The 27162-nt window shown below is 51.8% G+C and overlaps 8 protein-coding genes across 8 annotated transcripts; 2 read left to right on the forward strand and 6 right to left on the reverse strand.

Moving 5' to 3' along the window:
• Window positions 1-8409: 8409 nt before the first annotated feature.
• PV08_09466 (uncharacterized protein) lies at window positions 8410-9786 on the reverse strand (the record flags this gene model as incomplete). Its single annotated transcript, XM_016383783.1, has 1 exon — window positions 8410-9786. One exon carries the CDS (start codon window positions 9784-9786, stop codon window positions 8410-8412), a length of 1377 nt encoding a protein of 458 aa, XP_016232406.1.
• Window positions 9787-10250: 464 nt separating this feature from the next.
• PV08_09467 (uncharacterized protein) lies at window positions 10251-12641 on the forward strand (the record flags this gene model as incomplete). The annotated part of the gene is made up of 1 exon (XM_016383784.1): window positions 10251-12641. One exon carries the CDS (start codon window positions 10251-10253, stop codon window positions 12639-12641), a length of 2391 nt encoding a protein of 796 aa, XP_016232407.1.
• Window positions 12642-14003: 1362 nt separating this feature from the next.
• On the reverse strand, window positions 14004-16875 carry PV08_09468 (uncharacterized protein; the record flags this gene model as incomplete). The annotated part of the gene is made up of 6 exons (XM_016383785.1): window positions 14004-14177; window positions 14228-14374; window positions 14425-15442; window positions 15493-15988; window positions 16039-16676; window positions 16736-16875. The coding sequence occupies 6 exons, from the start codon at window positions 16873-16875 to the stop codon at window positions 14004-14006; spliced, it is 2613 nt and encodes an 870-aa protein (XP_016232408.1).
• Window positions 16876-17943: 1068 nt separating this feature from the next.
• On the reverse strand, window positions 17944-20402 carry PV08_09469 (uncharacterized protein; the record flags this gene model as incomplete). The annotated part of the gene is made up of 12 exons (XM_016383786.1): window positions 17944-18203; window positions 18316-18372; window positions 18501-18574; window positions 18655-18890; window positions 18953-19053; window positions 19123-19249; window positions 19311-19411; window positions 19465-19599; window positions 19681-19842; window positions 19907-19943; window positions 19995-20117; window positions 20307-20402. 12 exons carry the CDS (start codon window positions 20400-20402, stop codon window positions 17944-17946), a joined length of 1509 nt encoding a protein of 502 aa, XP_016232409.1.
• Window positions 20403-21279: 877 nt separating this feature from the next.
• Window positions 21280-21666, reverse strand: PV08_09470 (uncharacterized protein; the record flags this gene model as incomplete). Its single annotated transcript, XM_016383787.1, has 1 exon — window positions 21280-21666. One exon carries the CDS (start codon window positions 21664-21666, stop codon window positions 21280-21282), a length of 387 nt encoding a protein of 128 aa, XP_016232410.1.
• Window positions 21667-23133: 1467 nt separating this feature from the next.
• Window positions 23134-24222, reverse strand: PV08_09471 (uncharacterized protein; the record flags this gene model as incomplete). Its single annotated transcript, XM_016383788.1, has 1 exon — window positions 23134-24222. One exon carries the CDS (start codon window positions 24220-24222, stop codon window positions 23134-23136), a length of 1089 nt encoding a protein of 362 aa, XP_016232411.1.
• A 518-nt stretch (window positions 24223-24740) lies between these two features.
• Window positions 24741-25794, reverse strand: PV08_09472 (uncharacterized protein; the record flags this gene model as incomplete). Its single annotated transcript, XM_016383789.1, has 2 exons — window positions 24741-25626; window positions 25676-25794. 2 exons carry the CDS (start codon window positions 25792-25794, stop codon window positions 24741-24743), a joined length of 1005 nt encoding a protein of 334 aa, XP_016232412.1.
• A 336-nt stretch (window positions 25795-26130) lies between these two features.
• On the forward strand, window positions 26131-27155 carry PV08_09473 (uncharacterized protein; the record flags this gene model as incomplete). The annotated part of the gene is made up of 3 exons (XM_016383790.1): window positions 26131-26667; window positions 26718-26948; window positions 26994-27155. The coding sequence occupies 3 exons, from the start codon at window positions 26131-26133 to the stop codon at window positions 27153-27155; spliced, it is 930 nt and encodes a 309-aa protein (XP_016232413.1).
• Between the last annotated feature and the right edge of the window lie 7 nt (window positions 27156-27162).

Here is a 27162-nt window from a genome sequence, read left to right on the forward strand (position 1 = left end):
GTGAATGCGTCCGAACTCCCTTTGCCATCCACCTCAGCTTCTTTTGCATGTGCGAGTACCGTCTTTATGCATGGCAATATCAGTCGATCCTCCGTGCTCGGTACTCTGTATGCGAGACACCGTCGGCCGGCGTTTCGAATGACGAGGAGCCTTCTGGTACCCGAACAGTATGGAGTCTTTCTGCTGCCTAGGTGGCACAATGATACATGTTTCCCGTTTCCTCCCCTGTAGGAGTACCCCCTTCGTAGCGAGGGCCCCCAGCCACACGCCTCTTCCCGCTCGGAGCCACGGAGACAGGCTGAGTTTTCGTGCCAACCTTGTCCTCCCGCTATCTCCCAAATCGAGATGCTCAACATGGACCGCGTACGGAGGATTGCTTGCCAACGATCCGTGCCATGCATGGCCCATGGCCCAGAAGCCCGTACAAAACCCGGACCACTAGCTCACGGGCCAAGTCACCAACTAACTACTGTACTGCGGCGGATGATACGCACCGGGGTAGGCGACTCTCTGCCAGGCCTCGACTGGTCCAGCGGCTGACACTACGAGGACGTGGAACTAAGTTAACTTAGAGAGCTGTCCAAAGCACATGGCCATACCCGACTCGTCCACGCGACAAGCTATTGCCAATCTATGGGCAATCCGCTTGAGCCATCCATGATATTGTACGGAGCAGTGTTTGAGTAACCGACGGCGACGACCGTCGGTTGCTTGTCTCCAGGTTGATTGTCGGGACGAGCCAGCACCAAGGGCACCAATGCATCTGAGTGACTCCGTGGCGTCCGCCCTCGCCTAGCAGGTGAAGCCTGAATGGTCCATGCCATGTCGCAACCATGGGACTCGCTAGGCTCACGTAAAACGAGTCCTCAAAGGGGCCACGGAGGGACGCCACCACTCCTCCCCGTCTCAAGCAGCACAAAGGAGACAGCAAACCAGTGTTGGTGATGGTGGTGGTGGTGATTATGAGAGGATTGTCGCCCACGAAGCTGACATCGATCGACCTGAGACAGACGAGACGCCGCCCACCATGCTTGCCATGCATTAGCCTCGTCCAGGTCGGTAGAAATGTCAGAGAAGCCCATAGCTCGCCGCACCTCAGCACCACCTCGGCTGTAATTGCTCATCCAACGGGCCTGTACTGGCTTCATCCTTGCCGAGACTGGAGTCCCTCCTCCACCTACAGTACTTGTACTAACACGACTCCAGCCGGACGGGGTTCGTGATACTCCGGCCGGCTCTTAGTCTTCCCCTAACTACACGGCACCCGTGTTCCGCTTCCTCTGGCGGCAGGGACGGCGCGAAAAAAAGTCAACCTCTGAGGCCGAAAACAGGCGAGGGTCCTCCTTACTTGCAAAATTAAAGGTCTCCCCCAGATTCTCCTTGACGACCCATCACACAAGGCGATCCCTGGCCCTGGCGTGTTTTTTGAGCCTCGTATACATCGTATTCTAGGAATCTCGATTGAGCCGCTGCTGTCCTACGTCGCTTGACAGCCTATGCAGAACGGCTCCCTCACATGACCCTTCAGTGGCTTACGGTGGTGGATGGTCGCCCCATCTACTTGGCTGCGTGAAGAGTGACAAAAATTCTCATCCTCGCAAACTCGGTCATGCCATGGGAGGGCAATGTCGCTTGCGTGCAGTAGTCTCCATCACTTCAAGGGAGGGGTGGACAGGAAAGGTAGCCTCGTTGTCCACTCCATGCCCGCTAGGCTCGACGGGGCCCCAGCACTCCCCTTTCCGTTGCTGATCCTCCATCCCAGGAGCGAGCTGCATGGTGCCTTTTGTGCCAGTCCGACATTGCACGATGCGAAGGAGACGAGTACTCGTACTTACAGTAGTATATTGCTCGGAGCTGTTGCCGGCCCAAGACCTTGAGTCTTGTGGCCTCAGCTGTCTTCGTCCCCACCCCTCAAAGACTCCAGCCGCACCCACTTTCCTGCCCGAAGCGAACTCTAGGCTAAACAACTCTCGTGGCGGCTTCGGCCACATGTCACAACGAGTCATGATGAACGCAAGTTGGAGGCCAAACGTCGGCATCTCAGCAAGCCCACTTCACACCCCTCGTGTGTGACTGGACAGGCTGACAGCTCGTATAGCCATGCGGGAGGAGTAAGCGGCAAGACACTGGCGGTAACATGGCGGCTGGTGGCTTCGGATCAGATGACCTCAAGTCGCATCGAGGTGTCTGAGAGCTATCAGTGCCTGTTAGGGCAATTGCTCAGTGAGAGCATCTAAGTTAGTTGAGGATCAACAATGGATCATAGTGGCGATCCAGGGGGGCCACTGGACGGTAAATGCAGGGCCGGCTGAATCGATTCCGAGAATGGGCAGAGGTTAATGTGACAACCCGGGGGATAGTGGTGCCATCCTCGGCCTTTGATTAGCCCCAGGGCCACACTTGCGCCGGCTTTGGATATTCGCCATGCAAAGGCGCATGCGCCGTTGAAATTGTAGAGACTCTCACATTGGACGCTTGCTTGTTATCTCACAGACAGCATCACCAAGTGGGACCCATCCGGAGTGAACTTCGATCCTGGAACAGGCGTATTCGTACCGATTTCGTTTTCGGTGCCCTGGTGGAACTGACACTGTCACACAAGCATCCAGATTTTGGATGGTCAGCCATGCGGGCGGATGGCATCTCACACTCACTTCCAGATGTGAAAACAGTCGCAGCAGGGTTGATTCATCTTTCCTGCGAGAAGCTTCGATGGTGGCACGTTCCGCAGAAAATGTGCTGGATATACTGTACCGAGTCCATTCTAGGGATCCCACACGATGCTGGGAGCCTGGTATTTCTGGTTAGGAGGCGTGGCTGGCGTCCGTCAAAACGTGAATCCTCCCTGCCATGCGATAAGATGTTCTATAGTACACTGTGGCATTCTTTGCACTTGTGCATCAACATATTGGACGAATCAAGTTTCTGCCGGCCACTCCGCACACCTCGCTCTTCCAATAACCGGCTTCATGGATGTGTCGAGGACGGCACCCGTTTCTTGAACGCCGCATGGCTCGCTATTCCTTATGTTGTGACCGGCGCTAGCTCCTGCCAGATGCGGAGTGTAGCAAGCCTCTGAAGTCGCCAAATACAGCTGAACATGATGGAGTTGACTCTGCTCACTGAGTCTGTTGATGGCCGTTGCCTTGGGGCCTTGCAAGCCATGCTCAACGCAGCGGTCGGTGGCCATGAGGTGTTCATCCTACACACATTCAAGGACACGATAGAACGTACGTAATCTACAAAAGCCGGCCGACGAGGCATTCTTGCCCTTGCCATTGCCATTGCCATTGCCATTAGGTACGGCACCGGCAGTGCAATGCTCCGCACGCACGAGAAATAGTGTGAGTGTCTCAGTAGGCGGGTTGATGGATCAATGGATGCAGATCGGGCAGTACAGTTGTCAATCATCCGCGGAACGTGATGAGCAAGAATTGACCGCCCTCTCCACCAAGGCAGGGGTATGGAGGCCTTCGAGAGCCGAACGGGTTCCTGTCTAGACACTAGACTGACCTCGGAGCGCGTCAAGACACGGGCTAGGATTCGGATTGCGCTGAAGAGGTCTTCGTCATCGACGGCATCATTGCGCATTCTTCCCTATGAGAGATTAATGCAGAGGATGCCTTTAGGCGGTGGAAACATTCCTCCTGCTGTGGAGACCACTGGGTCGCGCTCTCTGCTGTGTTTGCTCCAGCCTACGGCTTGATTTGTCCTCATACTCGTACATATGTACAGTAAGTATCTCCCCTGGAAGCTTGAGACGGCGCGGGCCTTAACCTTACCCAGATTATTGAGACTGTCGACCCCCCTGGGCCTGACGTCCTTTAAGGGTCGCCGCTACAGTGCGATGGGCGTTTCGCAAGAACCCCACAAATGCTTTAATCTGGCAGTAACTGTAAGGTCGCGTTCTCAAGATTGTACGTACTCAGAGTCACGATACTGTACAGTATGATGCGGACGATCTCGCACAGAGATCAGCTAACGGACAACATGCGGGCTCTCGCTACAAGAAAGATCAACGCAATACGCCAACTTCCAAGCTGCTGTAAAGAAAAGGAACGATGGCTTGACAAGTCCTTGAAGATCCCCTGGCTTTTCTGCCTCTGCTGTTGGCCAGTTTCATATTCCCTACCTACCTAGCTCTTCTCCAGCGGCATCTGAAGGAGGAAAACCTCCTTGCGATATGATTAGTGACAAGACAAAGCCTCCTGATCTCCCGATGGAGGGATCATATTTTTCTCCTCGTACCCAAGGAGCACCTCATTTGATAGTTGATGAGGCCAGAGGGAACTAATCGGGTGCGACTCGTGCATGCACGGCTTTCCGTGCTCTGTCACAGTTGTACAACAACCTTGTCCGACCAACTGTGCCTCAAAATCTCCGATCCCCCGCTCATGGTAGTCGACCCATGCAGAGCCCTCTGAGTCCTTAAACGATGTGTGACAACCGTTACGAGCGCGACCTTTCTCGCCACGGCCTGTGCTCCTGAGTCCTCGCGAGACCACAAAGGCAATACGTCTCATTTGGGCCCGGGTCATGCAGAACTCGGGGTGAAAGGAAAGTAAGCGTCCTTGAATCAATGGAAATCTTTGGAGCATACCAATCCCACCGTCACTGTCCAGTCCAGCTACAAATGCTTCCCATGGTATCACCAATACCCCATCACCTACGGAGGCTATTTCCAATGTGGTCCATTCCGGAGCTCAATCCTAAAAAGAATTCTGCGACTGTAACCCTGAGCTCTAGTTGGAGCAATCAGAGCATGGGAGGAATCGCGGCTTGATCTTCCAACCCCCAGCACCTCCGCTTATTTTTTCCTGCGCGTCAGCATCTATTCACCTGGGCCGACCGCCATCAAAGAAGACGAAGAAAGCCCTATGGTCTAGTTTGTTGCTGATGTATACCCATTCTTACCCATTCTGCACACTTTGCACGACCGCAGTTTCTGGACCATGCATTCGCGACTTTTTTAACGACCCTTGTCCAGTCATGGAGACTAGCCATAGGTGCTCCTTTCACAAACACGAACCGAGGGTTACGAGGAGCGTGCATTGATTGATACGACCATTCCCAATTTTCACATGAAATGCAGACACATCCCGCTGACAGGCGGCAACGACAACAAGCTCTCTCCCCCCTGTAAGGCCCCGCGGAAAGTATTTGACTTTCACGCTCCGGCCTTCTAGGGCTTACGCTGTGCATACCATTCCCATGCAAGCGGAATCCGAAGGCCGGGTCCTGAAAATGGCAAGGCCTCTGGACGATCATGCACAGGCTTCGCTCCTTTGGTTCTTGATAAGTCCCGAGTTGGTCCTGAGTTGCGCCGATGACTCCTGTCATGACTCGTGAGAACTGGCCAGTCTCAACCTACCAAAGCCTCAACGTTTCGGCCTCTCCCTGGTCACACTCAATCACACCGACACCCCATGGGCCAAGAAGTCCACGTCTTGGTCCTCAGGGTCACACGTCCATCCAGGCAGAACATGGGAAGGAAAACTTGGAATCAGTCACCGGAATGTAGTTCCACGACGTAATTCACCTGAGCTCATTGGGCCATCCCTTACTGCATTGGAACGTGCTGTGTAACCACTCCATGTCATCTTACAGTACATCGATGGCCCAAAACGGTCCTGCACAGCTCCATCCCGGCAGCTTCTGAACTTGGGGATAAGGTTTTGAGCCAGGGCTGTCAAGTTAGCCCATCAGGGTCGTGAACATGTCACCAAAGGTCATGTACCTTGTACGAGTATTGGGCAAGACGTATGTATGATCGTGCCCCGGATCCGGATCGACACTCTAGACTCCAAACCCAATCTCGCTTGAGTTCTGATCATTGGTCAATGATGGACGCGGAAAAGGTTTCCTTCTTCCTTCCATGGCAAATTGACAATACCATGGGCCCCTCTACGGCGATTCCCCCCTTGCATCTTCTACGATCCAAGTCTCGACTTCGTCCTCGCTGCTCCGCATAGCCCGAGTCGCACAGTTAAACTAGCTCCATGCTTGCAAGGTTCGGTCTGTGCGTCTTTGAGAAAAGGGTCCTGACATCTTGTAGTGGTCACGCCTTGCAAGTTGGAAACTTTATCGATTCCGTCTCCCTGCTACCAAACGTGTCGTGTCACAAGCCCACGTCTTCTTCTGATACATTGCTAGGGATATTGACTTTTTCGATTACGAGGCACAGAGTCCCCCTTTTTGTTTCGGTCCGTGACAGGGACGGAATGTTCTGTGTCCTCGTATCGTACACGGGCTACCGTGCGTGCCCTTGTACCGCTTCGTCGCCTCGATGAAAAACCCTCTGCGCGCGGTGTCAAAAACGGCAGGCGAACAAGTTGCTCCCCCCCCTGCCGGGCGACGCGTCTCATGTTTTGTTGTTCGTCGGTCCATCTCGTGGCTCAAGAGAGATCCTTTCTTCTTTGTTTTCTCGCCGGTGCAATGAGGTCAAACGCCTCTTTGACGAAGTACATCACGCGCTGGAAGGTGGGCGTTTTGGGAAATTGAAAGCTGGAACTTTCAGGGGTTTTACCCGTATGGTATCTTCTGTCTGGAATTGTGATAACTGTTCTTCACACCTCCAGATTTTTAGTCCAACCCTGCCCAATCCCATACTCAGAGCCTGAGATGTTGCTTGACAAGGTTCAGTCAATTCCCCTACCTCCATACCTACCTAACTACCTACCTATCTAGGTACCCTGGGCGAGAAACAGAAATGTTTTACATTGCGTCTACGTAACCTTGAGGTTACCGAGGTACGTACCTGGGTGGACACTGCTACTCGTATCGGGAGGTATGTATGCATGGACGCGTCCATCACAGACATGACATGTGATTGCCCTTCCTTCTTTCTTCCATTTTGGACATTTCTTTCCTTTGTATCAGCTGGACATTCTTGCTGGGCTTGAGGAGGGCGTCATTGACCATCAGGAAAAGTGAACCTGACTTTACCGAGTCGCCGCAGCAATTCCGGGTCGGTGATTGATCGAGATTTTAAGAATGGGAACAGAGACTTGAATGACCACTGTCCACTCTCCACATGCTCCTCCTCCTCCACCACCTTTTGAATGTTGATGTCATTTCCTATGCTCGGGCACCGGGGTCCTACGACGGTCGAGAACTCAAGTGCCAAAGGAAGAGAAGACTCGTCTGGTCAAGGTCAATGTCACATAGCTCACGGGCAAAGGCTTTTTGGCATGCATACCAAGAGGGTTCAGAGGTGGCGGGTCCGGAGTCAATGAATCATGCGTTTTGTGGATCGTTGGGGTTTTGAGTGAGTGGTTGTCTTCCTTCAGACAGGGGCTACGCTGGACAGAACGCTCCCTCTTTTGTGACGTTCTTTTTTCACTGGGCGTCTTTGGCCAGACCACTCACCAGACAGACCATAAAGGCACGAGTCTACGAGCTGTCGAGGAATCGAGTACAGGCCCAGTCGAGAACGACAGAGAGCCGAGACAAGCCACCCTTCCTCGGAGAGAATGGGCATGGTTTTTCTTTTCTCTTTCCTCCAAGGCTCGACGTCAGTCTGCGACAATTTAAAAAAGGCTTGAGGCTTGATGAACTCACCTGACGAGGACGAAGGAAACCAACCATGTATGAAGACAGAGAGTACTCTCTCCTCGTTGGGTCGAGAGTCGATATCATCGTGTCACATACCTGCCTCGGGTACATCACTGGTTACGAGTCCAAGTACAAGTTTGAGATGACCTGGGCGTGACTTGACTTCGAGAAGAGAGATCCTACGGTTCTGAGTGGTGCAGACGATCTAGATAGGTGTGTAGGGTAGACTTGCATCGATACACTACCTGCACTCGAGGTATTTATCATGGAGTACTCTACTCGGACTTGGATCGACACACAACTCTGTCGGGGTATCCAAGGTGTACTGACGACTCAAGTCCTTCAATCGATAATTGCGCCCAAGTTTCACCTCGGCGCTGCCGTCTGAAATACGTTTTACAGGATCTCCAATGGTTCAGGATATTGCTAGGCCGTACGTACTATCGCGGTAGATCAATCTATAGTCATTCAAAACCGTGAGGGCTCGTTACTTGCCTGCGGCCCATGTATACGTGGTATACGTGCTCATTAGATATCCTGGCATGGTGTCGAGACTTTTGTCATCGTGAATTACCTGCCACTTTTCGTAACGGTTTTAGGCTCCCAGGTGAAACGTGTCCGAGAGACACACGATATTATTCGTAACCATAAAGTAACAAGTCTACCCGATAAACGAGGACTAGTGGTGTTCTCAAGGAGAACACCCGGCAACACCCAGCCACGATATAATCTGCCGTCACTGTCATGCGCAACGGTCGACCAAAAAAGTCTCTGACTTGTGAAACCATGCTCAAGCACTCTAGAAACCCTTGTTACGCTCAGGAACTCCCTGCGTCTTTCCCATGCTCATGCACATCAAAGATTCGCAGCTCTTCGTCTCTTCCAAAATCTGTAGGCACAATACACCAGTCCCGCCGTGGTCAGGGTGCGATAGGCCAGGAAGATGGCAATGGCAACATTTACACGCTCGTAATAACCGTGTAACAGCTTGCCTACAGCGTGCTGAGGATCCTTACCTACGCCCAATCCGCCGATGCCCACGCGGTTCTTGTCGAAGGAAGGTCGGGGTTTCCTCAGCCCCAGCTGTGGTGCCTCGGTGACATTCACAGGCCCGGAGGTGGGAACTGCAAGTGCCTCTGTGGTTGCGTCGATGGCCGTCTGACTCGGTCGACGTCTTTGGCCGGGCCACGAACCCGAGGAAAACATCTCTGCCGAGTGCTTCCGGAAAGAACGTGTCAGGATCCAGACAATGAGACGAAGATCGGGCACAGTGAAAGTAGGGTATTTCCACAGTTTGACTGCATTATACGGAGGGAGCATGTCGAGAAAGTCGGCAAGGACACCGAGGGTCAGTCCCCATAGGAGAATGGGTTGTTGGTAGCTCAATGACTGCGAGGACGACGGCACGCCGAACGGTGCCTGTGCCCAGCCCGAAACAGTGGATATGTGGTCGCCGCCCTCCGTGGGAATGAAGCCCGGTATCGAGCTGGCGTAGACGGACTCCGTTGGGAGCAGTCTGACGGCACTGAACAACATCTTCCCCATGGTCCAGCGGATGAGTTTATGGCCGAGCGGCCCGACGTGCTTCGCCATCCGGCTCGATATGTCGACGGATTCTCGTGTTCGCAGGGTCGGGGATAACAAGGCGCGTAGAGGAACCCAGTGTACCGACGCCACCTCAGTCGGCTGGGGTTGGATCGCAGGTACCGTCTTGCCCGTCAACAAGAATATGTAGGGGCACAGGACCATCAGGACTTCCTTGCCCCAGGACGACGATACCAGTCGCTCCGGAAGGTTCCCTGCATGCAGACAATGCGCCGTCTCCAGGTCCAGTCCGATCTCTTCTCTCGTCTCTCGTATCGCCGCCGCAAGGTCGTCTGCGTCCTCAGGGTCTCGCTTGCCGCCGGGGAGCGCCGTGTGTCCCGACCACTTGTCGCCTGCACGACCGGCGCGTTTGATGAACAAAAGTTCAGGATCGCCATCTTGCACCCAGTCTTGCGAGAAGAACTCTTCTATCGACGACGGCGGCGAGGAGTCGGGCTGGTCGACTGCGATGATCGAGCCGTTGGACGGAGGGACAGGGGCGAAGGCCGGGCGCACGCGGATTATGGCTGCGACGCTGGCTCGTTTCTGAGATCCTTCTGGATTGGGGACATGAGGGTACGGGTTTTCGTGGAGCTGAACCAAAACGCTCTCTAGAGCTTTGATGATGGCTTTGGAGTCGTCCGGCATTTTAAATATGTTTCTAGGCCAGCAAGATCAGCGGACTGTCCTTGCGGTGGTGCACCTGAGATACATCTGAAGTGCCGAGGCCGATATGGACGGAGTATGGAGTACATATGCAGTATCGAGTAAGCCCTTAATCGAGTTAGATCAGATCTTCAGCCTCGCAGCCTCGCCGCGGAACGGAAAAACATCCGCCCGGCGATGAAGACAGAGAATGCACGTGTCAGGCACTTTGCCCTTCTATTGGCTGCTGGTCGTCGCTCTGCAACTACAGTACATGCGCAGAACAAGGAAACTGTAAACCATGTCGCTTGGAGCTCGACATGGGAGCTTCTCGTTTTACTAAATTTTTATACTGATATTCATATCCTGTGCCTTTTCAAGATCTAATTCAGGCGAGTGTATGGTGTGAAGCCATAATCTTGGAACGTTGACTACCAGAGCGAAGAGACTCTCTATCTTGGTCGACGATGCGTTTCGGCCAAACCCTCTCCAACTCCATTTACCCACCGTGGAGGGACAAGTACCTCGAGTATGACAAGATAAAGAAACTACTGCGTGAGGACGAAGCCTCGCCTCAGGGCCGAGCTCGTACCGGCAGAGGGCAAAGCTGGACCGAGCAAGATGAGGAGAACTTCGTCCACGAATTGACAGAGGTACAACTGGAGAAGGTCAACCAGCACCAGGTCAACACCTTCAACTCCATTCGCGACCGAGCCGCCGCTTGCGAGGCAAAGGTTCCTAGCTCGGACGAGGAAGATGGAGGAAAGTCAGACGAAGAGTTGAAGACCGTGGCCAAGGACATGTTGAAAGAGCTGGACGCTATCTCGAAGGAGCTGAACGAACTTAGAAAGTTCAGCCGAATAAACTATACCGGTTTTCTGAAGGCGGCCAAAAAGCACGACAGAAAGAGAGGACTCAAGTATCGCGTCCGGCCTCTCCTGCAGGTCCGCCTCGCTCAGACTCCGTTCAACTCGGAAGACTACTCTCCGTTACTGTACCGTCTCTCTGCGATGTACTCCTGGGCCCGCCAGGTTTTGGGAGAGGAAGCATCAGGCAACGAGGAAGACGCCGATGTCCAACCCAGAGATGTCTACACCGCCCACAAATACTGGGTCCATGCCGACAACATCCTCGAGGTCAAGACGCATATTTTACGTCGCCTCCCTGTCCTTGTCTACAATCCGCAGTCTTCCAAGGTGGTTGACTCGGCACAGAATGACCCGACTCTCACGTCCATCTACTTTGACAACCCGGCCTTTGATCTGTACAATAGCAAGGTTGGAGCTACGAGCGCTGGTGATTCGTTGAGACTTCGATGGACGGGACTTCTCAACGACAAGCCAGAGATCATCCTCGAGAAAAAGACTGTTGGCGAAGATACAGAAAGCAGCGATACTAGAGTTCCTATCAAAGAGAAATATATCACTCCGTTCTTGAAGGGTGAATACAAGCTTGAAAAGCAGATCAAAAAGTTTGAAGAAAGACTTGGGCCTGATCACCAGGAGGTAGCAGAGTTCAAAGCCAACGTCGAGGAGATTCAATCCTTTATCAAGGAGAAGAACCTCGAACCAGTCTTGCGAGCAAGTTATACTCGTACAGCCTTCCAAATTCCAGGTGACGACCGCATCAGAATTTCTCTGGACACGGATCTAGTATTCATCCGTGAGGACGCCCTGGACGAGGATCGACCATGCCGCGACCCGGAGGATTGGCATAGATCGGATATTGACAAGGATGGCATGGAGTACCCATACTCTGCTATCAAGAAGGGAGAAATCGCTCGTTTCCCCCATGCTGTCCTTGAGATCAAGGTCAAAGACTCCAAATTTACTAGGAACAATGCTTGGCTGCACGATCTGATGAATTCCCATCTTGTCAAGGAAGAGAAGAAATTCTCCAAGTTTGTGCATGGTGTCGCACAACTCTTTGAAGATTACGTCAACAGCTTCCCGTTCTGGTTGAGTGATCTTGAGACGGACATCCGAAGGGATCCTGTTGTAGCCTATCAAGAAGAACAAGAACGTGAACAAAAGCGAGCCGAGGACGAAATGGCTGTGGGAAGCTTTTTGGCCTCTTCCAAGCTCGCCAGCTCTCCTAAAGGGAAGAACGGATCGCTTGGAAAGTCGCCTGGCAAGCTCCCCGACCGAAGACTGTCGGGTCACCTTTCACAGTCCGTTCAATCTCAATCTAGGCTGAGACACTCCGTTGTCCTCGACGCTACAGCTGAGGATCGGGATTCTGATGAAGACGGGGTCCGGGGTGATAGCAAAGCCGCGTCCAAAGGTGGCTTGCGATCATTTCTGCCTGCTTTCTCGAATTCACGTTACGCTCGCCGTCATCGCCAACGAAACCCCTGGGAGAATGCGCCACTGCCACCTGGAGTCAAGGAGCCAGGATTCTGGATCAAGGATCAGGGTGAACTGAAAGTCGAGGCTAAGGTGTGGCTCGCCAATCAGCGTACATTCATCAAATGGCAGCATATTGCGGTCCTCCTGGCCACCTTGTCCATGGGCTTGTACAATGCTGCCGGTGTGAATAACAACATTGCCCGGGCCCTGTCGCTGGTGTATACTGGCTTTGCCGTCTTTGCGGCCATCTGGGGCTGGGGCGTTTACATGTGGCGAAGCAAGTTGATCACCGAGAGGAGTGGTAAGGATTTTGACAATGCCATTGGACCATTTGTGGTGGCCATTGGTCTGGCTTGTGCGCTGCTTTTGAATTTTGGCTTCAAGTACCATGCTGCTATGGCACACAAGCAGGAGAGTATGGGTAATGCTACGAGCATATTGTTACCCATGGGCAAGCAAATGGCGATGGATGATGTCGTTCATAATGGGCTATATGTGCAAAATTCGTGACTATGTTCAGTGGAAGTATTGATTATGTGTATATAAGTTATGCCTTGGTGGTATATCTATCTCGAGTACGTGGGTACGCATGGAAAAGAAGGGAACGAATGTTCCTGTACGAGAAGGTACTCGGTAGGAGTAGTAATGAGATGATGGGTTTCAAGTTGAATGACCGAGAACAAGACATGAATGAAAGGGGTTCAAACATCAGGTAGGTATCAACAGAGTACTGCCTATGTAGGTTAGGTAGTTAGTCAGTACCAGCAGATCCCCATATGCCGGGGTGTATTGTATCGTGTTGCAGACCTCGGGTAGGTAAGAAGGTATCCGGTGGCCAGGAGCACGAGTACCCCGCTAGTGTCCAGTCCATTTTGTACCTGATAGAGAGATGTATGTATGTATACACACGTACGTATGTGTGTACTGTTTGAACATGTCCATGTGGATACAGGTGGCCTACCTACCTACCTAACCACCTACCTACCTACCTGGCTGGACGTCCACAATCTCGATGTCCGTTTCGTCACGTTCCCCCCTCGTCCTCGTGGTCCTCGTCGCCCTGCCTGCCCCCTGGCATGAGGATTGTCCACACACACGTCCTCGGCTTGCTTGGCCCGGCCTCATTCATGCCGCCGGACGACGACCTCGTTCGTCCAACTTGACTCCTCCCCACACGAGAGGGTCTTCTTTCGGCCTCGGGGCATTTTGTTTCGAGATCTTTTCGAGGGACATTTTGCGGACGCCGTTTCGTCTGTTTGCCTCGAGGGAGAGAACGCTTTCGGAAAGTTCGGTCGTCTCTTGTCGGCATGCTCCTCCTAGCTGGTGAGTGAGGCCTGGTGAGAAAGGTGCCGAGAGGAAAAAAGGGGGGGGGAGTCGGTCCATAATATGAACTTGAGTCAAAAGTGATCAACCAAACCGTTTTTACATGATCCGGAATGAAAGAAGAAGCGTGATGAACGAGTGAGTACCGCGCCTGAGGTACCTGACCTACCGACCTGAGGTACCGTGACTGGCGTGAGTCTCAAACATCGGTACGGACCACATCTGGGGTGGATTTGACCTGGGATTGCAAGGGACACGTCAAGACAAAGACTGAAAAAGTTGCAAGCGACGACCTTTTGAAGGATAAGACGATGATGAGATAAATAATTCCATCTTCCTCTTCTTATACCCGTTCACATTCTGAGATTGATTAGCTGGTCGGAAACACTATTAACAAGCTGTCTGTCAGAAATGTAACATCATTGCTCAATTTCTAGACAAGCATCTGTGCACCGAAAACTTTTCGCTTAAAAGAAGTCCGTCGACAATTGCTCTCTCACTATGACAACCTTGACGTGCCGTTGACAGAGGTCGATCATATCCTTCAACCTACTGCCGCGCTTCGGTAACCACCCCCTCAAAATCCCTCGATTTAATGTAGTCCAGCGTTCGGAAAAAGTGACGTTTGGGGTTTTCCATAGTCTGGGCATTGCCCTCTGCATTGGAGGTCGATAGGTTCGAGTGAATGAGCTCAATCAAGCCGTTCAAATATTTCGTCGTCACCTAACTGTCATCAGCATACGAAGGTCAAACAGAAACATCGTCATCCTCACCGTTTCGTTCTGTTGATCAAAATAGTAGACATATCTATTCAAAATCTCGACAAACAACTCCACCGATACCGCAGCATCCATGCAGGCGTCGGCAACACGAAGTGCTCGCTGCAAGCATTCCAAGACACGCTTGCCGTCACGATAGAACTGTTTCGCTGTTAGTATCTCGTCTACAAATCCCCAGCACGTCGACTTACATCTTTTGGATCTTCCTCCTTGCCTGGTATCTCAACGCACCACCAGAGATGGCTGGCCAGATAAACCGCCCGACATTGATCCGGTTTCTTCAACAATTTGCTTCCGTGAAGAGCTGCTTTTGTGATGAGTGTGTCATAATTCTCCTTTCCAAAGCCTCGAGTTGTTTGTAACGCGCCAGCAATGATGCACACTGCCTGGAACTGAGCTCTCGAGTCGCTTATGCTATCCTCATAGACAGTAAAAGCTTGGGCAAAGAACTCATACGCAAACTCTTCAAATCCGCATTGATCGGCAATTTGACCGCAAGCAACAAAAAGACGGAGACATAGTTCGGCGGCTCCTGGGTTGACCCGGGTATAAAGTTGTGACAGGGTTTGATGCATGAAGCGATACAAGGTTGAGGACTGGGTCTGCCAGTTGTCATCAAAGTGTTCTCGTGATTTCAGTTTCCGCGCGAGCTTCATCGAGGCTGTAATAATCGCTGGCATGGTGTACTTGATTCGTTCGTTGCCAGCGTCGTATGCCTTCTTCGTTTGTTGTAGCAACTTCAATTGAGTGTCATTGTCGGCACCAGCGATGAAATGGACGATCCGTGCGAGCCATCCCTGCTCTTCGACCGTCTCGTCGGATTCACCTCCCCTCTGTCGGTTCAGCCCAGGGTATCCTCCCGGTTGTTGGATTCCTTCCTTGATGATAACTTTCAGCAAAGACATAACACCTTCGAGATGCTGCGTTGTCGTAATCTTGATCCGGCTGCGCAGAATATTTTTGGCTACTTCACCAGCAACGGCACGACGGGTGGCGTAGGATTGTGATTGGAATAGAGGGAGGTAGTTCGGCAGAGTTAACGCGGTGAAGAGTGAGAAGTAGGTCCGAATTGGTGATAGCAGGAGGTTGAGCATGTTCGCTTGTGTAGCAGCGGAGTGAAGATCAGCAGAATCGACATACTCGGCAGCCTTATCGCGAGCATATGCCAGAATTTGATCGACATACTCTAATCTGTCCGGATAAATGTTGCTTCGCATGGTCAGTCAAGGGTATCAATCGGCACACAGTGCGTCACTTACAGAGCGAGGTTGGCGAGGGAAGTCAAGAGAGCCATCGTATCCTGGATTGGTAGGCTTCTGGTCTTCACAAGGCTTACCACTTGTTCGTAGAATATCTCGAATAACCTCACGTCCCCAACACCATTTGCAGTCTTGTCCCCATTCGTGGCCGGAGTGGCAGGGGTGGATGGTTCAGACTCAACCGGGTGTGACTCTGATGGTGATTTTGGCTCGGTGCCATTCGTGTTGGGAGACGCTGGCTCGGCAGCTGGCGCTGGCTTCGCGTCTTGATTCAGGTCAATCTTCTCCAACATACGGATAGCCGCTTCTTCCTCCGCCTTTCGTCTGTCCTCTTCGGACGAGCTTTCAGACTCTCTTTGCGCATAAGTTGACAGGCGATCCATGAGGCCGATAACAATCTTCTTCATATCGACATGTGGGTTCAGTCGGGCAATTGCCGACAGCATTTGGTCTAGGGTGTGCAGGTGGTACTCGTCGGGGAAGACCTTGGTGATCACTACAGTCATGATTAGTCTGTGTGTCCACTGTCAAACTCCCTCGGCATACCTTCAAGTAAATACTCTTGCGCCAACACATCCCTACACTGCACCACCTGTTCCAGCAGCGGAGAGATTATAGTTGCCTTGTACGTTTCTAGATCGACAAGTTGGCTCAAGCGGACGAGATTGCTTCCAACGAGGAGTTCTAGTTCTCTCCGTTCTTGCGTCCTCTGCTCCCTTTCTCTGGAATGGCCTTGGTGTTGCCAACGGACCCACAGTTTGTTCATTTCCACAAAATTGGTCAGGATGAAGTTGATCGAATCCTGGAGGTTGCCCTGAGGCCCTTCCTCTTTGCCGGCGGGCAGATAATCTCTCGCTTGGCCCATGAGGTAGTACCGTAGGAACAGTCCTCGGATGGGATGTTGGACTCCGCGGCTCATCTCCATCATGTCCTTCATGATCTCCTTGACTGGTGCATCCTCAACGCCCATGTAGACCGTCCCGACCGTTATCATTAGGTATAACCTTGGTATTATGTTGCCTGCATACTGAACAAGTTCGTAAAGGTCTGCGAGGTGATTGACCGGGTGAGAGTCGCGTAGATATTCAGAAAGATACCTGAGCGCATCGAAGACCGCCATGTACAATTCGTAATACTGTTTGGGTCCAAGGGTTGGTGTCCGGAGTTCAGAAACCAAGGTTGAACTGTTGAATGGCGTATCCAGTCAGCATCAGGGCATAGGGACAGCAATTGGTGAACGTACCCGCACTTAAGAGCATCCATGAGCTTCCCAGGAGTTTCAAGACATCGCCGCATCTGCTGGGACTGTTGGCGCACAACACCCAAGGCTTCCTCCAGGAGCCTGCCCTGGTCCTCGACGGCCGTTGGGCCTGCCGCGGCCATTGCGACGGATGGGCTGTTCTACGACCAACTCCGATCAAGCAGGGTGCCGGGAAAGACGAAGAGAGTGTATGAGCGTCGCGAGTGATCAAGAAGCCTCTTTACGAGCGTTGCGACGGGCGCATAGTGAAGCTCATGCAGCACGGACTTGTACATGTGAATACGCCAGGCCACTGCAATCGACCTCCAAGCGCAGGAGCATCAGCGGACCAATGACAGACGGCCACAGGCACTATTCCGCATTGAGCCTGGTGCTCTTGGCGGGTGTTGACCTCGCTCACCAGCACAGGATGCAATACATATGTCCCTACCTATGTACATACATACATACATACATACATACTACAGAGTCCAACTCCCTTACTGCACATCGGGTCCCTAATATTGTTCTTCAGGAGGTTCAGGCGTATGAGTTGAGCCGCCTGACGACGCCCTTTCATACTTCGAGAAGAACTACGCTATTTGACTTGACTCTTCAAATAGCTGTCCTCGACCTGATTTGCCTTTTGCCGTTCCCCCCTCACGCAGTTCTTGCTAGAGACTCAAAGGTTTGGCTCGAAGATATCACTTTGGAGGTTTATTCGCACCTGCAACGTGTTTCGGTCAGGAGATCTACATGCCCCTGTCTCTTCGCATGAGAGGAGAAGCCTCATTGTGGTGATCGTGGTAGGTGTACCTCATCATGGACGTTCCTACAATTAGTGATACAGTGGACGTCTCTCAGGTGTGCAAACAACAGCGTCGCTCAATGTAACACATCTTCGACCAGCTGGATCGATCGATTGTATTGCTTTTCGTGCCGGGCCGTGACCTTGACCTTGCCCTTGACGCATCAGACTCACAGCCTCCGTCGATCTATTAGCGACACAAATGAAAGGCTCGCGGGTGGACGCGTCCATGCGTTGCACATTTTTTCAACTACCTTCACACACTCGTCTTCCTCTCCTCCTGCACATCTGGACGTTTGCACACTCACAAGCCACCAACTTCCCTCGATCCTCACACCGTCATCACACATGATACATCATCCAAAATATCTCATTCTCCCCCACCTTCTCTCTCTCGTAAGCATCACAACTCGACAACTTTCAACCCAGACGCTTTCTTCTCTCCGCCATGCTCGTGTTCATGCTCAACACCAACATGATGTTCCTTCAACACCTCAGCGCCGGTAGAGTCCGCCGCAGCAGACTCGACGCTCGAAACTTCAGTCTCAAGCTGCCCATTTCTCTTGTTGCGGATCTTCTCCCTGTGCGCTAGAATCGCAATGGTCGTAAAGACAATAATGTTGAACCCGGCCACGACGGCTGCAGCTCTGTTTCCAGCCGTGACTGTTATAGCAGAGGGGGGTATTGAGTTAGTTACACCCTCATACCAAACACCAAGCAGAGAATGCAAGGCAGGGACTGGAAAATGGATAACAGAAACAGGGACCTAACATACCATACGGTTGATGGACCTGTTGGAACCATACTAGTGGGATCCACGCGGAGAATGTATCTGTTGCATCAAACAACACATATTAGCGAGCTATCCATAAACATACAACCTTTGCTAGCAAAGTGGACACTGGATCGAGGGCGGACAAAATCCAGGTTAGATGCGATTGCAAGTTTCGCGATACTCACATTGTAGCGTATTCATTGATGCAGCTGTGAACGCTCTCTGCTCAGCGTTGTTGGAGATAAGTTCTGCCATCCACCTGTTGTTGTTGAGAGTGGTTAGAACAAGTACGAAGAGTCGAAAAGGGGAAGGAGGGGGCTAAGTAAAAGTCAAACATACGCCATGGTCAACGGTACACAAGCCCCACCGATCGACGAGACAATGTACAAAGGAGCACGATGTTGAAATGGTCCCATTACAGGCGTGACCGCTAGAAGCACAAATATAACAATTGCGATGGTGTTCGAGAAGAGGATGATGGGCCATCGGCGACCACGGAGGGGCCCATCACTGATCCAGACGGCGAGGAGAGAGTATGCGGCCGTGAATCCGTTGCCGATTGTTGGATATTCGTTCTGTATTGAGAGGTCAGCAACAACTACCGGACTTGTCTGAAAAGGGAGTGGTGAAAACTCACGATTTGAGCCACAGTGTACACGGGAGGCTGGCCTTTCTTGTTATGTGCTTTGAGCCAAAAGACGAATGCGGTGAAAGGTTGGGTTCCGAAAGGTTGCATTGCTGCAGTTGTAGGTAGATATCAGCAATGCCGTCTCCCTGGTTGGACAATTTGGGAGACTTGGAGCTTACTAAAGATCAAAGTGAAGAGCAGCGTCTTCCAACTCGTCAAGTACCCTAGGATAACCTCGAATGTATATGGTTTGCCCTCAGGTGCGCGTCCCGCTAGTGACATGCGATTTCGAGCAATTTCCAGATCCTGTAGATACGGAATTGCGTTAGACTCTTGGTACATTTCTATGACAAGGTGTTCAACTTACACGTTCAGTAAACAGCCAGCCCGGCTTCGCGGTGAACGGTGTGTCCGGCAGACAGAAAAAGGCGAGAACGGCAATAGGGAACGATATGACACCATTGATGACTGCGCAATCATAAGTATGGGTGGCATGAACCGGGGTGTGACGCATTGCTCACTGAAGAGCCACCTCCATCCAGCAAGGCCCGCATGACCGTTCAGGCCATTGTAGATTCCAGCTTGGAGGAAACCACTGAAGATGGGCGCGATACTGACTGCAGATTGTAGAATACCGTTGCGTTTTCCCAATTCACCTGTAATTTTGAATGCGCATTAGCGTCCAGACGTTCATCCTGTACACCAAGAGGAATGAAGGATGCATAAGCTTGACGTACGTTTGTTGTACCAGCTGCCCAAGATGTAATACAGGGCAGGCCAGTACCCTGCCTCGAAGAGTCCAACGACAAATCGTAGTCCGAGCATAGCACTATATGACTTGGCGCCAGCAAGAGCGAACGTGAAGATTGTCCAGCCGACTTCAAGGAATGGGATCCAGACTGGCGAGAACAAATGGTCAGCATGAACTTCGGCGGAGATCCAGGACAATGATACAGCACTTACTATGAGCACGAACTCGAGTCAAGATGAAATTGGACGGCTAAGTTGTGTATTAGTGACATGGAGCTTGGAGTATTTGAAAAGTACATACCCATTGACCGATGATGTACCCGACTGTCCACGAGACAACAATGTAGTTGTATTGATTCTGGTATAGATTGAGGTCTTCTTTCATTCCCGAGACAAATGCGTTCGTTATGTTCGATGTGTCAATCTGTAGACGGAGGGGTATAACCGTTAGACGCAGAATGTAAGATCAGTGCCAAAGCCAAAGACTGGCGACTTGCCCATTTGATCAACATTCCCAAAGTCCCGAAGGTCAAGAGGGTAGCATCCAACTGTGAAGCATGCGTCAGATCAAAGAAAGCGAGATGTTTGCCTGATAGGCTGATAGTATTCAAACCTTGAGAAGGAACAATCTCTCTTCTTTCGAGACATCGGCAGAATCCCACAGCCAACCCTTCCAGCTCCTTGGATGCGAGGTCTTTTGTTCCGCCATTGCTCAAGCAGTGCGGGTCGGAACTGAACGAAGCTTGATTTGAGTAGGCGAAGATTTATCATGACAGCACAGTACAAAGTAGCTCGGGGGTCTATAAACACAAGCAAGACAAGCAAAACCTACCTGTGCGGAATTTTAAAGCTTGTGTTCGCCATTCGTGGCTTGTTTGATGTTATCCCCATTCGAAGCCGGTTGGTCAGAGAGGTTCTGTTCTCGCTTGCCATCTGCTACTAAATGCATAGTCGCCTACCTTGAAGGGTCGGCTATCCTTGTAGAGACATTCAGACTTTGTTGGTGCGTGTCCTGTTCTGCGAATCGATACCCAGGCGAGGGATAGCTCAAGATAAGGATCCGATGCATGGCAATCACTGGTTCGGCCCCAGTCCAGCCTTGCCCACAAGCGTGGGTTGGACATCCTCGATGTGGGTAATAACTCGCATATTGTCAATATCGAAGGCAAATGGCGTGACTGGTGTTGGCGGTCATGAGGAACTTCCGAGCTCTAGACTCACCTACGACCAAGCTTACAAAGCCACGCGGAATTCATATGGGATATACTAGACCTTGAGCAGTAGTGGGATCAAGTCTGTTCGGAACATGTTGTGTTCATACTGATCTCATGGAAGCGGATGAAGAGCGAAGACTCGGACGAAGTTTGTTAGACGTGGATGTCCCGCTTAGTCATCACAGCAGCCCACCGTAGATCCCAATGCGGTAAGTTCCCAATGTCGTGGTTTGATGGACGTTCCATGTGCAACCTCTTGATGAATTGGACGACAACAAGATGTGGGAGTATGTTGAAAGACCTTGACGCATGCCTTAAAGCTTTTGGCCCTCGAATCCTGGCTGACTGTCTCGTTGATGTCTTTCCAGCTTCTTACCTTTTCTCGTCCTTCTTGACACTCACCCACTCCACAACCACCGCTCCAATGATGCCGACGCATGCCAAAGACGTTGCTGCGTAGAACGTGATGCGTAAAGCAGTGTTATATGCGACCAGAACCTGTGGTAAGAGCCGATGAGGAATCATATCCCTCAACTCTGTAGCGCCGAACTTCACCACCACACCAATGTCAATCAACGAGATGCCAGCCAATCCGTGACTCGACCTGTTGTCGAAGAGGTTGATGCCCACACTGACAAAGATCGACCCGTTCAGCGTCTGACTGAACGTCATCAATGTCTCGGCGGTCGCCACATCGCACCTTGATAAGACCGTCTGCACCGTCAAAGACGCCTGCTGCATGCCAAAGCCCATCCCCATGTCGAACAAGACTTGATGGCCGATTCATTTCGAATGACTCGTGGACGGCGTGGAGGTAGTAATCAACTCAGCGCCCAGTGACGCAAATGCAGTCGACGCGCATAACTACTGCGCATAATATCAGACTTTCCAACGATCCTCGCTTTTGACCAGTCGTAGGTGACACCACCTCTCAGCAACGGCCAACAACAGACCGACGACGCAATGCAAGAAACCGGCCGTCCCTATAGGATCGACTCTCGCGACCGCTTGGCGCCATGTGCTGGGTTCTCGCTTGATCATCTTCGCCGGGGGTGTGGCAGCTCCTTCTGGCTTATGGTATGATGATGACATGGTTTGGCAGGAAGGAGTATCTTTTTGGGGGGGTTTTGACAGAGGTAAGGCGATGTAAGTCGAGGTAAGTAAGGCAGGGCAATAAATGTATCTCTATCTGGTCGACTGCAGAGATAGATGTAGATACCTTACACAGGAACCTAGAAGAGACACAGTAAAGCAATGTCGCGGACGCTGTGGTATCACAGTATCTTGTTTGGTAGGTACCTGTACTCACTCACTCACTCACTCACTCACTCCCTACAGGGCTCTGGATGTGAACACAACATATACTGTCAATTCATACTATCTGTATGGGGGGGAGTACTTTGTCAACAGTAGGTAACTAGGTAAGTGGTCAAGAAAAATAGAGTTGTACGATGATGCTCGCGCTGTACCTAGGTAGAGATAGAATGTCCTTATGTTCTATGTAGGTAGTACACACGGATAGTGTGACTCATATTCCCTCCCTCGCCCGGTCATTCTCGTCTGTAATCAACCCGGTGTGCCAAACCGCAAAAGGATAGAAAAGTGCGCGCCTTTCGGGGTCCAGTTGGCGCGATTTCGGGCGGCACACTGGACACTACCTACAATACCTCCCTACCTACACACCTTACTAACCGACAGACATGATGTCGGGTGGGTGGAGGGAATTCAATACGAATACGAGGCTTCAGGTCAAAAACAAAGACAGAACATATATCTGTACCTAATCTATATTCATTCCTTGTCATGTCATGTTAGATCTCATCTCGGTCGCACTCTGCTAATCGAGTACGTATTCGTAACTTGTCGTCTGTGTAGCCAAGCCATACAACAAAACAAAACCATCCAACGCCAGCGCTAAATCATTCCCTTTCTCTTTTCCACCCAAAAACCGTACAGAGTAAAAGCCCTGGATGACCCGTAATCCATTCTTATTCCATCATATTGTCCACATCCATCCCATTAATATATATGCCAGGCCTCCCGCTTTTTCGCTGTTGCGTTGATATCCTGTCCCAAAGAGTCGTAAACTGGTCGACATGCTAAAAATGCTCCAATACATAACAGAACAGAAAGAGGTGCTGGGTATAATAAGTACAAGCTGATTTTGCTGAACAAAAATCGACGCTCTTTCGTTGTCGAAGGGCAGTTGTTTTTAGATCTCTCATCTTAAACACCCGTCGGGGATCCAAAGACGCCCATCGTCCCCGTTGGTGCCAGTGAGCTGAATGATGAGAGAGCCGCTGACAGCGGATCTAACGTTTCGGAAGCAGAAGTGGACTCGGAAGTGGATGAGATGGTAGGTAGAGGAGCCACCGTCGTGCTAGATTGTTGCGTCGTTGCAGGAGTAAAGACGCCATCGGTAGTAGAAGATGTAAACCCAGCAAAATACGCGCTCTCTGTGGTGGTGGTGGTGGTTGGAGAAGGAGTCCAAGTCCACTCAGAAGTCGCCGAGGAGGTAGTGGTCGGTGCGCTCTCTGTTGTAGAAGTGTAGCTGACTGACGTCGTCTCGGACGTCGAAGAAGGGGTCAAGATGCTTTCCGTGGAAGTAGAAGCCCAGGTTGCCTCTACGGAAGGCTCAGGAGTCCACCAGATATCAGGAGTACCACCCCAGGTAGTCGATGGTGTTGGTGTAGACGTGGTCCATGTGCTCGCTGGAGCCCACTGAGTTGAGCTTGGTTGGCTTAGAATGCTAGCAGACGTCTCAGTATAAAAGTACCAGGTATGCCACATTCCATCATCATATGTTTTGACCGAAGCCTGCGAAGTGGACTCGGTTACGGTGACGGTCGCTTCTGGAGAAGATTCGGTCGTAGTGCTAGGTGTACTCGACGTGGTTGAGGTTGATGAAGTCGTGCTTGAACTCCTCGATTCTGTCGAGGTGGTTGTGACGGGCACTGGTACTTCTTCGGTGAGTGTAGCCGTGACGGACACAACCTCGACGGATGGTGGAGGGTATTCGGTGACAGTGGTCGGAGAAGGGGCGGTCACGGTCAAGATGATGGTGGATGGTGTTTCGGATTCGGTGACCACAATGGTCGACAGCTGTGTTGCCATGACCGTCTGGGTGTGCGTGACAGCGTCGGTGACTGTGGTTGCTGCCGCGCCATCTCCTCCCGTGCTACCACCGTCAACTGCAACAACTGAATACGAGGCAGGATGCCTTCGCTCGATCGCGTTTGGGAACAGAGGAAGGGCATGGGCAGCAATCAGCAGTGAAGCAAACGATATTGAAGAAAACATTGGTCTGGACGCCATCTCGAACGGCCTGAGGTTTGTACCCTCAATGTGGACTGTCTCTTAACGAGTGTATTTGGTAGAACTAGGAAACTGGTTTGGGAAACTGGTTTGTTGGTTCGGTAGAGACGATGAAAAGAATGGAAGATGGCGAGAGGAAATGTCTCACATGTACCTACCCATACGACGAGGAAAAGCAGAGGCTGGCCATGATCCTGGTGCATGCATATGCATGCGACACACTGCGCGCTCGTTCGCGGTGGTTGATGGTGTTTTGGAGGGAAATGCGCGAGGCTGGAGGAGCGCAGTTGGAGCCGCAGAAGCGCCAAGACCAGAGAGCAGACGTGTGATTGGCTCAAACCTGACGAGGCTGGGGACGCCACAAAGTGGCTGGGCGCTTTTTGACACCGACGCTCTGTGGCTGCATCAACCGCAGATCGAGAACTCCACGCCCTCGACCACGATGCATGTTCCAGACCTCCGAAACCCTAGGGACACGGAGATCGGACACTCCTCGCTGCTCGCGTCATCACCATCACCTATCCACGTGGCTTCGCCTTGGGCTTGCGAATCACAGCCTTGTCACCATCGCGCTCCCAGCCCACATCTTCCATTTGGACCAGGTCTTCCCAGCTAACTTCGCCTCCACCGGTACTCTGCAGGATGTACTTGATGTCGCAGGCAAGATAAGTCCGCCCGATGGCCTTCAATGCCAGCTTGCGCTGTGCCTCGATGTGCCAGTGCAAGATGGCCCGGACGTATCCATCCACCTTCTGTCGCACACGCCAAAACGTGATCCAATCTCCCATCACGACGGCCCGTAGAATGCTGTCAACAACTCTGCTCTTGAAGCCAAATTTGACTCTGCTGTTGTATCTCAGCGCGAATGCCTGGCCAAGATCATTTTGTCGGATTGCCGTGTCAAGAATGAGGTACGTGGTCATCTCGATCAGTTCCGATTTGGGGAGTGGATACGTAGGTGTGTGTAACACGAAGAGAAGGTGCAATAGCGATGGATAGTACCCAGGCGGGTGGAAGGCCAGAATCGCAGTCCTGATGTTGAAGACATGGACTCGTTGTGAGAATACGGGTGAAGGTGCCGACGTCGAGGTAGCCAGTAGTCCTTCTCGCAATTTACGCAATGCCAGTAAAATGGTCGACAGTTCTCCTGACGGCGACGGCGTCGGAGGGTTGACTTCTTGGGTGCCTGGGGGTGCCTCTGATTCTGGACGTGCAGAGACAACACGCCTGTGACTATGGCCGGGTGAAGGTTGCCTTGCCTCACCGGATAAGGCCGACTTGTTGTCTTCAAGCGACAACGAAGCGAACGCATTGTCAAGATCTTTGGAGTGATTCGTGCAGAACTGCATATACCGTGCGACGATCTTGTTGTAGAAGCTTTCTTGCGCTTTCGTGTCGAGGAGGCTATAAAAATTAGAGTGAGCCTCAGCAATCGTAGCTCGTCTTCGCTCACCGGGTGTCGCCCTTCGATACGAATCCCATGCTCTCCAGAGGATCTTGCCTGACAGGCCTCAATCTGTCCCATGGTGTCGAGGCCTTTCGCCCTGCTGGCGGCGGCGGATGTTGGGCCATTGCTCAGGAAGATATCAGCAGGTCGGCGTCTTCAGTGATTGCGGCAACAGTCTACCGGCCATCGTACGCCAATTGACCTGATCCGGCGACGTTGTTGAGACGGTATTTGATGGTTGACGCAAATACAATGTGATGTTTCTTAGAGAACGAAGTCGCAATGTGGCGTGTCGTGGTCATTCCGAATCCGGGTCCTGTGGACCGTCGATCGAATGGAGCAATCGGCGCCATTTATTTATTTCTCCGTCACTCAACATTTTATCTGGATATATAGAAACCTCGTCCCAAACGAATTCACTGCATTGGTTGACTACACTGGAACCATCCTCGCCCTCCAACATGTCTGGCACCGAACACTCGAAGCCCGCACAGGCTGGTCCAGAGGATGTACCTTCTGCAGCTCATCACACCGCCGACATGTGGCGGACTTTGGTTCACTGGAGCGATCTCCCCCATTGGCAACAAGACAATCATCATATACACGCCAGCTATCGACGCGCATCCTACAGCTATGCGAGATCATGGCAAAGTATATTTTACTGGCACAATGAGAGCGTAAATATCTGGTCCCATCTTGTCCCGGGTGCTCTCGCCCTTCCCTTTGGCATCGTCTTGTACCAGATCCTCGAGCCTCGCTATGAGCAGGCATCTGCGGCAGATGTGATTGCGCTGGGATGCTTCTTCGTGGGCGCGGCCTTCTGTCTTGGGATGAGCGCTGCCTTTCATACTGTCTCCAACCATTCGCCCGCCGTGGCTCGGATGTGGAATCAGCTGGACTATGCTGGCATCTCTGTACTGATAGCGGGCTCCTTCATCCCAAGTGTCTACTATGGTTTCTGGTGCAATCCCGATAGACAGTGGGTCTACTGGACTATGGTGGGCGATATATCCCTTTCTGGGAATAAACTGTGACTGACCGCAGTCAGATCTGCTCTTTAGGCATTGCATGTACAACAACATCGGTGCTCCCAAAATTTCGAACGCCGGCGTGGCGGCCATACAGGGCCTTGATGTTCGTCGGTATGGGTGTGTCTGCGGTGTTCCCGGTGCTGGACGGCCTTCTGACCTTCGGCATGGAAGCAATGGAAAAGCAGATTGGCTTGTCTTGGTTGGTCCTGCAGGGTGCTTTGTACATTGCGGGTGCTGCTCTTTATGCTGTAAGTCGAACACTCTGATTGCATGCTTTTTTCTGACCGTCGTAGGCCCGCATTCCGGAATCATGGTATCCTGGCAAATTCGACACGTTGGGGAGCTCCCATCAGATCTTTCATATCCTCATTGTGTTTGCAGCAATGTCACATCTGAAGGGACTATTGAAAGCTTTTGACTATCGACATGGAATCATGGGTTCCACGTGCATCTGATCAGTCA

This window comes from Exophiala spinifera, assembly GCF_000836115.1.
Source record: "Exophiala spinifera strain CBS 89968 unplaced genomic scaffold supercont1.7, whole genome shotgun sequence".
Lineage (NCBI taxonomy): Eukaryota > Fungi > Ascomycota > Eurotiomycetes > Chaetothyriales > Herpotrichiellaceae > Exophiala > Exophiala spinifera.